The sequence below is a fragment of the Borostomias antarcticus genome, assembly GCF_949987555.1.
Source record: "Borostomias antarcticus genome assembly, chromosome: 2".
In the NCBI taxonomy this organism is placed as follows: Eukaryota; Metazoa; Chordata; class Actinopteri; order Stomiiformes; family Stomiidae; genus Borostomias; species Borostomias antarcticus.
Genome location: NC_140235.1, coordinates 71,716 through 85,966, shown reverse-complemented (window position 1 = coordinate 85,966; position 14,251 = coordinate 71,716). Strand labels below are relative to the sequence as shown.

At 50.7% G+C, this 14,251-nt stretch overlaps 2 protein-coding genes across 6 annotated transcripts; both read right to left on the bottom strand.

The window, feature by feature from the left end:
- Positions 1-91: 91 nt before the first annotated feature.
- On the bottom strand, positions 92-1,624 carry LOC311329063 (protein phosphatase 1G-like; the record flags this gene model as incomplete). Its single annotated transcript, XM_084461350.1, has 3 exons — positions 92-747; positions 1,316-1,394; positions 1,611-1,624. The coding sequence occupies 3 exons, from the start codon at positions 1,622-1,624 to the stop codon at positions 565-567; spliced, it is 276 nt and encodes a 91-aa protein (XP_084317476.1). The 3' UTR covers positions 92-564.
- Positions 1,625-4,639: 3,015 nt separating this feature from the next.
- On the bottom strand, positions 4,640-12,921 carry ppm1g (protein phosphatase, Mg2+/Mn2+ dependent, 1G). Of its 5 annotated transcripts, none has more exons than XR_014631319.1 (12): positions 12,909-12,921; positions 12,357-12,485; positions 9,911-9,980; positions 9,625-9,710; positions 9,388-9,517; positions 8,409-9,109; positions 8,083-8,211; positions 7,307-7,541; positions 6,793-6,922; positions 6,594-6,693; positions 5,102-5,984; positions 4,640-5,065 (listed from the first exon to the last, which is right to left on the bottom strand). XR_014631319.1 is itself a non-coding variant. In XM_084461530.1 (11 exons), the coding sequence occupies exons 2-11, from the start codon at positions 12,465-12,467 to the stop codon at positions 5,802-5,804; spliced, it is 1,875 nt and encodes a 624-aa protein (XP_084317656.1). In that variant the 5' UTR covers positions 12,468-12,485; positions 12,909-12,921; the 3' UTR covers positions 4,640-5,801. The 5 variants fall into 5 exon arrangements, 2 of the variants coding, with proteins under 2 accessions (XP_084317656.1, XP_084317657.1); XR_014631320.1 differs by having other exon boundaries at positions 4,640-5,059; positions 5,130-5,984; XR_014631321.1 differs by having other exon boundaries at positions 4,640-5,428; positions 5,459-5,984.
- Positions 12,922-14,251: the final 1,330 nt, after the last annotated feature.

The following is a 14,251-nucleotide window of genomic DNA, read 5'->3' as shown; positions in this document are numbered from 1 at the left end:
CCTGGGCTTGATCCCCCCAAAAGAACAGACAGGGCCTCAGTCGTTACTTAAAAAAATGTATTTGTATGTAATTTCATACTGGTGTCAAAAGAGTATGCACCAAAACATTGATCCACAGTTACAAAGAAAATGCATTTAATCAATTACAAGTATTGAAAACTATATACAGAAACAATGGCATGGGTGACAGGACAGAACACACTAGGGCCGGGTTCAATGGGCCTGAAGCAAAAAATAAACACAAAAAAGAATTCAGGACTGTTTAACAGCGACGCTGTCTGATGCCCCGGGGCACGTCCTGCCCTAGAGGCCAGTCTTTAAAAAGATCCATGAGGGGGGGGGGGGGGTCATGGGTCAGGCTAGTGAACTGGGCCAGGACCGGGCGGAGTCTGGCTAGTGAACTGGGCCAGGACAGGGCGGAGTCAGGCTAGTGAACTGGGCCAGGACAGGGCGGAGTCAGGCTAGTGAACCGGGCCAGGACCGGGCGGAGTCAGGCTAGTGAACTGGGCCAGGACCGGGCGGAGTCAGACCGGCCCTGACCCAGGACTGCTAGTCAGAGCTGCTCTATTCACTCTTGGCCTTTTTGCATTCGTTGCCGTTCTTCTCAGGCTGGATCTCGTCTGGCTTCCTCTTCTTGGGGGCGTGGCTGGCGCAGGGGCGCGGGCTGAACGTGACGATCATGCAGGTCATGTTGTCACATCCTGTCCCGTCTCCGGAGGTGTCCGGGGCCAGACAGTGCTCCAGCAGCTGGGGGTCGAGGAAGAGCACACGGGGTTAGGAACCTGGTTACGACCTCGGGGTTACCTAACCCTAACACAGGAACCTGGTTACGACCTCGGGGTTACCCAACCCTAACACAGGAACCTGGTTACGACCTCGGGGTTACCCAACCCTAACACAGGAACCTGGTTACGACCTCGGGGTTACCTAACCCTAACACAGGAACCTGGTTACGACCTCAGGGTTACCCAACCCTAACACAGGAACCTGGTTACAACCTCAGGGTTACCCAACCCTAACACAGGCTGGTCTGAGAACCTCAGGGTTACCTAACCCTAACACAGGCTGGTTGAGAACCTCAGGGTTACCTAACCCTAACACAGGCTGGTTGAGAACCTCAGGGTTACCTAACCCTAACACAGGCTGGTCTGAGAACCTCAGGGTTACCTAACACAGGCTGGTTGAGAACCTCAGGGTTACCTAACCCTAACACAGGCTGGTCTGAGAACAGTCGTTCTCACACTCCTCAGTGTCCCTCGGTCATCCATCTCCAAAATGGACGAGGGGAACAAAAGGGAAAAGATCTCATTCTTACCTGTTCCACTATGGAGGACAGAGGCCTGACCACACCGCTGGCGTCGGGTTTGATCCTCTTACTGACGAAGTCCAGTTGGCTGTGGTAACATTATTCTGTGTCATCTCTCTAACACCTTATACTAATGGAGGTATAAGGTGTAACTAAACTAGCGGTGTGTGTGCGTGCATGTGTGTGTGTGAGAGAGAGAGAGAGAGAGAGAGAGAGAGAGGAAGAGAGAGAGAGAGAGAGAGAGAGAGAGAGAGAGAGAGAGAGAGAGAGAGAGATGGCCTAACGTTAAAAGATGGTTGCACACTAACTCGCCCCCATGTTCCCAGCAGATGAGCCGGTTCCTGTCCTGAGGGAGGTTCCTGTCCTGAGGGAGGTTCCTGTCCTGAGGGAGGTTCCTGTTCCCAGAGGGACGGAGGCCGCTTCTGTTAAACAGGTCTGTCTCCGTGGTGAGAAAGGCTCAATGATGTGTTTTTGTGTGTTTTTATTATCAAAGTCTCTTATCAAATCCTCTTCTCTCTCCCTCTACCTCAGATTATAGCTAATTATTTTGGATTCAACTCTACTAATATGACATTGAAGGTAATATATTGTTTATGCAAAACATTGTTTGTGAACTTGAGATCAGTCTCTAGAATCTTGATAGTCTCAATTCCATTAACTAGAAACCGTGCCTTCTCTAGGGGTGCAGGGGTGGGCATTTCATGTTGCCCATCGAATTGATTATGGCATAGAGTTAACTTTAAAATAGCCCAAACATGTCTGTCTGCTCATCTAAACTATCACCTGACTAGTCTGCTCATCTATCACCTGACTAGTCTGCTCATCTAAACTATCACCTGACTAGTCTGCTCATCTATCACCTGACTAGTCTGCTCATCTAAACTATCACCTGACTAGTCTGCTCATCTAAACTATCACCTGACTAGTCTGCTCATCTATCACCTGACTAGTCTGCTCATCTAAACTATCACCTGACTAGTCTGCTCATCTAAACTATCACCTGACTAGTCTGCTCATCTATCACCTGACTAGTCTGCTCATCTAAACTATCACCTGACTAGTCTGCCCATCTAAACTATCACCTGACTAGTCGGACTGTTGTGTTGTTTTTACTAATGATCTGTGTCCTAGATGAGGAACCATGGAGGCCGTCTCATTCCTCTGAGCAGCTCGATCTCTGGGAACAGCAAACACACGTGAGCTCTGCTGACCCCTGACCCCTGACCCCCTGACCCCCGGCCCTAATAAAGGCCAGATCTGGGCCCATTGAAACACATGTATTTAACGTGGCCCATCTCATGCTCCATAGGCCACATGTGCTGGAGGTGACGAAGATCTTCCAGCACGGTAAGAACTGACTTGACTGAGATCCTCCAGTTAGTTTCTTCAGGATCGTTCCTCTGTGATGATAATAATGGACGTTGCTCTGGGCGCTGTGTTTGTGTTTCTCAGTCTCTCCAAAACCACGGACTATCGCCATGACCGCGGTCAATCAGAGCATGAGGACCAGGCTGCAGACGGTGGTCAGGAGGGTGAGATACAGGGAGTCAGTCAGGCATCAGAACGCACCAAAGGCACAAATCAGAAGGCTGCTGCTGGCGGCCCCAAAGACTGGGCTGAAGACCAGAGGGGACCGAGCCTTTTGGGCGGCGGCCCCCAGGCTCTGGAACAGTCTGCCCTGGCTCATTAGGTCTGCCTGGCCCCTAGACCCCTAGGCTCTGGAACAGTCTGCCCTGGCTCATTAGGTCTGCCTAGCCCCTAGGCCCCTAGACCCTGGAACAGTCTGCCCTGGCACATTAGGTCTGCCCAGCCCCTAGGCCCCTAGGAACAGTCTGCCCTGGCTCATTAGGTCTGCCCAGCCCCTAGACCCCTAGACCCTGGAACAGTCTGCCCTGGCTCATTAGGTCTGCCTAGCCCCTAGGCCCCTAGACCCTGGAACAGTCTGCCCTGGCACATTAGGTCTGCCCAGCCCCTAGGCCCCTAGGAACAGTCTGCCCTGGCTCATTAGGTCTGCCCAGCCCCTAGACCCCTAGACCCTGGAACAGTCTGCCCTGGCTCATTAGGTCTGCCCAGCCCCTAGGCCCCTAGACCCTGGAACAGTCTGCCCTGGCTCATTAGGTCTGCCCAGACCCTAGACCCTGGAACAGTCTGCCCTGGCACATCAGGTCTGCCCAGCCCCTAGAGATGTTTAACGTTTATGTTGGTCAACCTGGGTTGTTTTAAATATACTTTATAAATAACATTTGAGTTGAGTTCAGGTTGAATAGTTTTAGTTAAAAGTGCTCATTCATCTTCCTTCTTCTTTCAGATTGAGAGACTTGAAGCGCTTCTTCCTCAGATCGAATTACGACGTCATGACAAATTTAATCAGGTAAAGAATGATGTATTCTGCTCTACAGAGTGAACGCTCATTTAGGGGCTTTTCAAGGGTAAATTGAAGCAGATGGTCACGATCTCTTTTCAGGAGATTGATTTGTTGACCCAGAAGCTGAGGTTTCTTCATAAGAGAATGCAGGTATACAAGCTTGGTTACACATCATCATCATCACCATCACCAACATCACCATCATCATCCTCACCTGCACCACTATCTTCATCAGCATCTCCACCACCATCATCATCCTCACCACCACCATCTTTATAATCATCTCCATCACCACCATCACCAGCAGCACCACCATCTTTATGAACATCTCCACCAGCCATCATCATGATCAGATTGTCTCATTCTAATCCCTTAACTGTCTGAATGTGTTCGGGACTGAACTGTGTTCAGAGTGTTCAGTGAGTGTGATGCTGTGTTGCAGGTGGCTGAGGGTCATGGCTGGAAGGGCGTGTTGACCTCTGTGGTGACCTGAGGGTCATGGCTGGGAGGGCGTGTTGGTCAGAGCCCCTCTGTGGTGACCTGAGGGTCATGGCTGGAAGGGCGTGTTGACCTCTGTGGTGACCTGGAACACGTCTTCATAGGTCCAGTCATGTAGCAGTGGAATGACCTTGGGTTGACTTTCATTTCCTTTCAAACCTTTATTTACACTCGTAAAGCAGAGTTTTCCCTCATTTCCTTCAGTCGGGCTCCTCAGCTGCAGGATGGGAATTTAAGATGATCAAGTATATGAATGTCATTTGATATAATAGTGAACTATGTAAAATCATAATTATATGATAGAAAAAGGGAAATGAAACTCAACACCTTACAGTGAGTTGCAGACATTACTTCACTCAAAACGCATCGTGTAGTCGTCATGATACAGTTGAAATAAAAGCAAAAATGGGACAGGTTTGCTTTAATTCCTTTATTCAATAAAGAAAAACAAAAGATTTAATATGAGCAATTATTGTTCTGTGCAACTCACAGATGATTGAGACGTAATAAAATATTTTTTCAAAAATACATCGTAGTAACCGTTATTGAGCAGAGTGACTCCTGGGCACACACACACAAACATGACGTTGTTTCTGTCTCTTGAAGTGTCTCTACATCCATTTAACAGTTTAACCTCATCAAGCAGTCGCTACACTTAGACTGAACATAATCATGTGAAACGCAAGGCGATCTGACCACCTTCCTCCGCTTGTGCAAACTAGACTGACAAATACACCCAAAAAACAGTGGCCAACATGACGCTTTCTCCTCAGAGAAACAGACAAATCTAGTCAAGGAATGCAAATTGTAGTAATCAAACAGTTAAGTAGAAAGAGCTGAATTTTAATGTTTCTCACTTCATTATGAACCTACTTAGCTGGGAGACCCACCTGAAACTCCTTCCTTCCCCGACTCCAACACCCACCTGAAACTCCTTCCTTCCCCGACTCCAACACCCACCTGAACTCCTTCCTTCCCCAACACCAACACCCACCTGAACTCCTTCCTTCCCCAACACCCACCTGAAACTCCTTCCTTCCCCGACTCCAACCCTGGGCTTGATCCCCCCAAAAGAACAGACAGGGCTTCAGTCGTTACTTAAAAAAATGTATTTGTATGTAATTTCATACTGGTGTCAAAAGAGTATGCACCAAAACATTGATCCACAATTACAAAGAAAATGCATTTAATCAATTACAAGTATTGAAAACTATATACAGAAACAATGGCATGGGTGACAGGACAGAACACACTAGGGCCTGGTTCAATGGGACAGAACACACTAGGACCTGGTTCAATGGGCCTGGAGCAAAAAATAAACACAAAAAAGAATTCAGGACTGTTTAACAGCGACGCTGTCTGATGCCCCGGGGCACGTCCTGCCCTAGAGGCCAGTCTTTAAAAAGTTCCATGAGGGGGGGGGGGGTCATGGGTCAGGCTAGTGAACTGGGCCAGGACAGGGCGGAGTCAGGCTAGTGAACCGGGCCAGGACAGGGCGGAGTCAGGCTAGTGAACTGGGCCAGGACAGGGCGGAGTCAGGCTAGTGAACCGGGCCAGGACCGGGCGGAGTCAGGCTAGTGAACCGGGCGGAGTCAGACCCGCCCCGGCCCAGGACCGCTAGTCAGAGCTGCTCTATTCACTCTTGGCCTTTTTGCATTCGTTGCCGTTCTTCTCAGGCTGGATCTCGTCTGGCTTCCTCTTCTTGGGGGCGTGGCTGGCGCAGGGGCGCGGGCTGAACGTGACGATCATGCAGGTCATGTTGTCACATCCTGTCCCGTCTCCGGAGGTGTCCGGGGCCAGACAGTGCTCCAGCAGCTGGGGGTCGAGGAAGAGCACACGGGGTTAGGAACCTGGTTACGACCTCGGGGTTACCTAACCCTAACACAGGAACCTGGTTACGACCTCGGGGTTACCCAACCCTAACACAGGAACCTGGTTACGACCTCAGGGTTACCCAACCCTAACACAGGAACCTGGTTACGACCTCGGGGTTACCCAACCCTAACACAGGAACCTGGTTACGACCTCGGGGTTACCTAACCCTAACACAGGAACCTGGTTACGACCTCAGGGTTACCCAACCCTAACACAGGAACCTGGTTACAACCTCAGGGTTACCCAACCCTAACACAGGCTGGTCTGAGAACCTCAGGGTTACCTAACCCTAACACAGGCTGGTTGAGAACCTCAGGGTTACCTAACCCTAACACAGGCTGGTTGAGAACCTCAGGGTTACCTAACCCTAACACAGGCTGGTCTGAGAACCTCAGGGTTACCTAACACAGGCTGGTTGAGAACCTCAGGGTTACCTAACCCTAACACAGGCTGGTCTGAGAACAGTCGTTCTCACACTCCTCAGTGTCCCTCGGTCATCCATCTCCAAAATGGACGAGGGGAACAAAAGGGAAAAGATCTCATTCTTACCTGTTCCACTATGGAGGACAGAGGCCTGACCACACCGCTGGCGTCGGGTTTGATCCTCTTACTGACGAAGTCCACCACTTCCTGACTGCTCAGTACGTTCCTGTGGACAGCGTGTGATTGGATAAGGCGGAGGCTCACGTGTGATTGGATAAGGACGCTAACGGTACGAGCTGACCACGTGGCTCAGGAAGTGACTCACCAGATGCCGTCGCAGGCGATGACCATGAAGTCGTGTTCCTCGGTGAGCGTGAGGACCTTGAGGTCCGGCATGGCGGAGATCATCTGCTCCTCCGGAGGAAGAGCCTTGTTCCTCTTATAGAAGTGATCACCTGAGGACGACAAGCAGCCGCTCAGACACAGACAAACTAATCTAACTTTATTTATATAGCACATTTCATACAGGGGCAACACAATGCGCTTTACAGAGAGCAAAGGGGGGGATGGACAGAGATGCAACCTCTACATTTTCCAGAGGGAAGCAAAAAAACAATTCTCCCGAGTGTCGGGTGAGCTGTAAAAATTCTTCCCTGACCTCTCTCAACGAGACGATCGAGCTCCTGGAAAATGCTTGAAACACATCAAGTCTAAGTCAAGCAATCTTCCCGTTCCTTGAGAAGGAATCGGGTTGTTTTTAAGAGCCAGAAGCTACAGGTGTCTGTCCAACATCCTCAGCCTAGCTGATCCCAGATCAGGTGGAGTGGGCTCCCCCGTACCGATGGCCCTGGAGAGGTTGAGCCCCCCGTTGACGCGTCCGTCCATGGTGACCTTCCCGCCTGCGTTCTTGATGCGGGCCAGCTCCAGCTCGTCCTCGGGCTTGTGGTCGTAGGACATGTCCACCGCCCGGCCCTTCTCCGACACCACGCAGCGAGAGTCCCCGGCGTTGGCCACGGTCAGCTGCTTCCCCCGGATCAGAGCCACCACCGCCGTGGTCCCGCTGTCAGAGCCGGGCTGGGGACACGCACACACACACACACACGCACGCACACACGCAGACACACACGGACACACACACGGGCACACACACACGCACGCACACACGCACGCAGACACACGCACGCAGACACACGCACGCAGACACACGCACGCACACACGACGAGCGGGTCAGTTAGGGACAGGATTAAAAGGAGCGGAGAACAGCGGCGAATCCAGTGAGAAGCTGCGCGGTCGTGACGACCTCCTCACCTCCTCCTCCATCCCTGGTAGACATCTCCTCACCTCCTCCTTCCCATCCCTCCCTGGTAGACATCTCCTCTCCTCCTCCTTCCCACCCCTCCCTGGTAGACATCTCCTCACCTCCTCCTTCCCATCCCTCCCTGGTAGACATCTCCTCACCTCCTCCTTCCCATCCCTCCCTGGTAGACATCTCCTCACCTCCTCCTTCCCATCCATCCCTGGTAGACATCTCCTCACCTCCTCCTTCCCATCCATCCCTGGTAGACATCTCCTCACCTCCTCCTTCCCATCCCTCCCTGGTAGACATCTCCTCACCTCCTCCTTCCCATCCATCCCTGGTAGACACATCTCCTCCTCCTCCTCCTCCTCAGAATCCTCTCCCTCCTCCGTGTCCTCCTCCTCGTTGTCACTGCTGTACTCGCCCTCGTCTTCCTCGCTGCCGTCCTAGGACACACACACGCGCACGCACACACACACACGGAGTAAGTAGAACCCAGAGCTCGTGACTCTTCTCTGGACAGTAGGGCTGATCTGCGGCTCTTTATCGGGATGTTGGACTGTTAAGTTTCCAAGGGAACGGCAGCCATAGTGACCGCTGATGGCAGAACGGTGACTGTGTGGGCGTGGTCCCTCCCACTCACCTCCTCTTCATCGCTGCCCTCCTCCTCCTCCTCTCCCTCCTCTGACTCGTCGCTGTCCTCAAAGAACTTGGACTTGGCGTCTCCGGGGGCCTGTGGTGCGGCCGAGGAGGAGCAGGAGGGACCTGCGTCTCCCTCCACCTTGCCGGGCTTCTCTCCTCCGCTCGACCCCCCAGAGGAGCTGTCCCCCTCTCCTCCTCCTCCTCCTCCTGCCGAGGAGCTCCCATCTCCTGACCCTCCTCCTGCCGAGGAGCTCCCATCTCCTGACCCTCCTCCTGCTGCTCCTCCTCCTCCTGCCGAGGAGCTCCCATCTCCTGACCCTCCTCCTGCTGCTCCTCCTCCTCCTGCCGAGGAGCTCCCATCTCCTGACCCTCCTCCTGCTGCTCCTCCTCCTCCTGCCGAGGAGCTCCCATCTCCTGACCCTCCTCCTGCTGCTCCTCCTCTCCGGCAGGCCCTCAGCTTGGAGGAGCCCCCGTCTGCGGAGGCCCCCCCGGCCTGGGCTTTCCCGTTGCTGTCCGTCTCCCCCTCCAGCTCCCCGTTCAGCTCCTTGTCTCCGGCGTGGGGGGCCGGCGGGGGGTCCCCGGAGCCCGACTCCTTCTTGGCTTCAGAAGCGGCCTTCTTGTGTTTGAGGCCATAGCGCACCAGTAGCTCCTCGATGGTCATGGTGGCCTCCTCATGGAGCAGAGCCGTCTCCTCCTTCTCCACTGGAGACAGGAGCAGAGATGGGGAGGGGAGGCGGGAGGGTAGGATGGGGGAGAGATGGGGGAGAGGAGAAGAGAGGCAAGTTACATCACAAACCTGCAAATTGGTTCGACAGCGAGGGTTCTAACAGAGCGGTGACTGGGAGCTGCATCACGCCGGGTCCAGATGAGACGTTTGGCTGTGGGGGTTTCAAGGGCGTGGGCTGCCCTGTGGGGGTTTCAAGGGCGTGGGCTGCCCTGTGGGGGTTTCCAGGGCGTCGGCCGCCCTGTCGTCTACTCACAGTCATCCTCTTCTGCCACCTTCTCATTGGGCGCCTCCTCTGTGGGCCGGCCTGCGATCAAGACCAACTCCTTGATCACATCCTCCGTGGTCATCTTGCCGTCTATGGACATAAACGCATCCTCCAGAGCCTGAAACACACACACACACACACACACACACACACACACACATCAGAAAAACACACACTCAAAACCATCCACAGTTCAAAGGTGTGATCGCTCAGAGTGAAACTGACCTTCTGCAGTTTCCCATCTTTGTAGGTTTTCTGCTGCTTGATGACGTCAGGCAGGTACTTGGAGCAGTACAGCGCAACCTCCTCCCCTGGAGGGGGAAGAACACGCACGTTTAGGAAGTTAAACACCACCAGCACAGGAGTGCCTCTGCAAAAACAGCTTGGCTTTAGAGAGAGAGAGAGAGAGAGAGAGTGTGTGTGTGTGTGTGTGTGAGAGAGAGAGTATGTGTGAGAGTGTGTGTGTGTGAGAGAGAGAGAGAGAGAGTGTGAGTGTGTGAGAGAAATGTACCTCCATGTCCATCATAGACAGCAAACATGGCCGTCTCTTCATCCAGCTCTGGGATGCAGTTGTGAGCATCCTATGAAACAAGACAAAAACAACGGTAGCTACATGTGTCAGGGCTAGGTAGACCACACACATCGAAGTTGAGCACAGCCGACATTCATACAGAAAACCAACAATTATGGCAGCCTTATAATGGTGACTTTTAGCTAATGGCCAATTGTGTCCATTGGTCTAAGAACCAGATGGTGCAGTTTCCATACTTGGTGCCCTGCCACACTGGCTAGCTAGCTGGCTATTTCCTCACTTGTAATAGCTAGTCAGGAAATACCCAGCTAGCTAGCCAGAGTAACTTGTAATAGCTAGTCAGGAGATAGCCAGCTAGCTAGCCAGAGTAACTTGTAATAGCTAGTCAGGAGATAGCCAGCTAGCTAGCCAGTGTAACTTGTAATAGCTAGTCAGGAGATAGCCAGCTAGCTAGCCAGTGTAACTTGTAATAGCTAGTCAGGAGATAGCCAGCTAGCTAGTCAGTGTAACTTGTAATAGCTAGTCAGGAGATAGCCAGCTAGCTAGCCAGTGTAACTTGTAATAGCTAGTCAGGAGATAGCCAGCTAGCTAGTCAGTGTAACTTGTAATAGCTAGTCAGGAGATAGCCAGCTAGCTAGCCAGGGTAACTTGTAATAGCTAGTCAGGAGATAGCCAGCTAGTTAGCCAGTGTAACTTGTAATAGCTAGTCAGGAGCTAGCCAGCTAGCTAGCCAGTGTAACTTGTAATAGCTAGTCAGGAGATAGCCAGTGTAACTTGTAATAGCTAGTCAGGAGATAGCCAGCTAGCTAGCCAGTGTAACTTGTAATAGCTAGTCAGGAGACAGCCAGCTAGCTAGCCAGTGTAACTTGTAATAGCTAGTCAGGAGCTAGCCAGTGTAACTTGTAATAGCTAGTCAGGAGATAGCCAGTGTAACTTGTAATAGCTAGTCAGGAGATAGCCAGCTAGCTAGCCAGTGTAACTTGTAATAGCTAGTCAGGAGCTAGCCAGCTAGCTAGCCAGTGTAACTTGTAATAGCTAGTCAGGAGATAGCCAGCTAGCTAGCCAGAGTAACTTGTAATAGCTAGTCAGGAGATAGCCAGCTAGCTAGCCAGTGTAACTTGTAATAGCTAGTCAGGAGATAGACAGCTAGTTAGCCAGTGTAACTTGTAATAGCTAGTCAGGAGCTAGCCAGCTAGCTAGCCAGTGTAACTTGTAATAGCTAGTCAGGAGATAGCCAGTGTAACTTGTAATAGCTAGTCAGGAGATAGCCAGCTAGCTAGCCAGTGTAACTTGTAATAGCTAGTCAGGAGATAGCCAGCTAGCTAGCCAGTGTAACTTGTAATAGCTAGTCAGGAGCTAGCCAGCTAGCTAGCCAGAGTAACTTGTAGTCAGGAGATAGCCAGCTAGCTAGCCAGTGTAACTTGTAATAGCTAGCCAGCTAGCTAGCCAGTGTAACTTGTAATAGCTAGCCAGCTAGCTAGCCAGTGTAACTTGTAATAGCTAGTCAGGAGATAGCCAGCTAGCTAGCCAGTGTAACTTGTAATAGCTAGTCAGGAGATAGCCAGCTAGCTAGCCAGAGTAACTTGTAATAGCTAGTCAGGAGATAGCCAGCTAGCTAGCCAGTGTAACTTGTAATAGCTAGTCAGGAGATAGCCAGCTAGCTAGCCAGTGTAACTTGTAATAGCTAGTCAGGAGATAGCCAGCTAGCTAGCCAGAGTAACTTGTGATAGCTAGTCAGGAGATAGCCAGCTAGCTAGCCAGAGTAACTTGTGATAGCTAGTCAGGAGATAGCCAGCTAGCTAGCCAGTGTAACTTGTAATAGCTAGTCAGGAGATAGCCAGCTAGCTAGCCAGAGTAACTTGTAATAGCTAGTCAGGAGCTAGCCAGCTAGCTAGCCAGTGTAACTTGTAATAGCTAGTTAGCAGGTAACAGGTTAGCACCTAGCAGGCACACATTCATTGTCTGCCAAAGGGAGGCTAATACATGCAGCCTGGCCAGAGACAGATGCATATTAGCGGTAGCTAGGTCTATAGCGGGTATATATAGGTAGGGTTAGGGTTATGGGTTAGATAGGTAGCTAGGTATCCTCTACCTCCATGGAGACCCGGTATATATAGGTAGGGTTAGGGTTATAGATAGCTAGGTATATAGCGGTATATATAGGTAGGGTTAGGGTTAGGGGTAGCTAGGTATCCTCTACCTCCATGGAGACCCGGTATATATAGGTTGGGTTAGGGGTAGCTAGGTATATAGCGGGTATATATAGGTAGGGTTAGGGTTATGGGTTAGATAGATAGCTAGGTATATAGCGGGTATATATAGGTAGGGTTAGGGTTATGGGTTAGATAGATAGCTAGGTATATTAGCGGGTATATATAGGTAGGGTTAGGGGTTAGGGGTAGCTAGATAGCTAGGTCTCTCATACCTCCATGGAGACCCGCCATCCCTGCATGGCCGAGAAGCCGAAGCTCATGATTGTGTTGCCGCCATCAGAGGAGGTCTTGTTCGTGTTGGGTTGAGACAGATACGCTCCCATGACGGCTCTGGGTTCAGTCTGGAACAAAAGACACAAGAAAACATTATAAACATACATTCCACAACTCTCAGATGGAATAGTTACCCAGCAAGCCATCAGTATACTATATGAGCTGCATACTAGCTGCATGTTAGCTGCATATTAGCTGCATACTAGCTGCATGTTAGCTGCATGTTAGCTGCATGTTAGCACTAGCGGTAACCAGCTAGCCGGGTTGTTACAGTTCAAGTGGACGCGGGTGCTAATGCTAGCCTGGTAGCTAAAGTTCTTGCTCACAACATATGTTCTTTAGAAACAATGCAGGATCAATATAACAGCCGGGCATCAAACACTGGAACACTACTACATCTAACAAACCAGTACAGGCTCATAAATATACCGCTATGTGAAGATTTATCATTAAAAAGCCACCACGTGCAAATGCAAACATTAACAACAGACCGCTCGAGGCAAGCCGGAGAGACAGGAAGCGGAAATGCGGTGTCAGAGTGACGCGTGATGCTCCTGAGCAGAGCTGCTGTTCACCGGGCGGCCGCTAGGGGGAGACAAACACCATGGAGCTGATGCTCCTGAGCAGAGCTGCTGTTCATCGGGCGGCCGCTAGGGGGAGACAGACACCATGGAGCTGATGCTCCTGAGCAGAGCTGTGGTTCACCGGGCGGCCGCTAGGGGGAGACAGACACCATGGAGCTGATGCTACTGAGCAGAGCTGCTGTTCACCGGGCGGCCGCTAGGGGGAGACAGACACCATGGAGCTGATGCTACTGAGCAGAGCTGCTGTTCACCGGGCGGCCGCTAGGGGGAGACAAACACCACGGAGCTGATGCGCTAGGGGGAGACAAACACCATGTGATTCATCGGGCGGCCGCTAGGGGGAGACAAACACCATGGAGCTGATGCGGTGCCTCGTCTTTGGCAGGTGAGTTTTCAGGTGAGTTTTCAAAGCATGACAAGCCAGAGAGAAGCACCTGGAAGCGTCTCATCGTGTAGAAGGTCTAGCAGATAACCTACTACTTTCCATTCCAATTACAAGTGAAAGTCAGGTTTATTTGTCACACATATCATCCAGGTATAACGGGCATTGGAATGTGATTGCTAGCTCCTAAGTGGAGTAAAAAAAGAAATACATTTACAAATACAAAGAATGGCACGAGCTGAACGATATGCACGAGTTAATATTACAGATAGGAATACAAATATATGTATAGATTAATTTTACAGTCGAGTTAACTATGATCTGGGTATAGTACAGGTATGTATATTATATATAAAATATATGGTATGTATATTTACATGCATATTTACACACACACACACACACACACACACACACACACACACACACACATTCTATGAGTAATCTGTCATAAATTAATTTGAAGGAGGAATCGCGGGAGCATACGAGGCATTTGAGGCGGTTTATTAAGTGCAGATAAACAAGACTAACGTTTCTAAACTTCCATCTTCATCAGAGTCCAGCTCTGCAGTCCCTTCCCGAGAAGCACCGCGCGACCAGGTCACCCTTCTGCTAATCTGTCATGAATATAAGGTGCTGTTGTGCTGAGTATGGCTGGGTTAGGGTTAGGGTTAGGGCTGCTAAGATCAGTCCAAGTGTGTGAGTAGTGACAATACAGCGTCGTTGTTGTTGTTGTTGTTGTTGTTGATATGATGATGAGGATGATGATTATTATTAGTCTATTATTATTATTATTATTATTATTATTATTATTATTATACAGAAGACAGTACTTAAATTATTTATAGAGTTTCATTGTACTGTATCA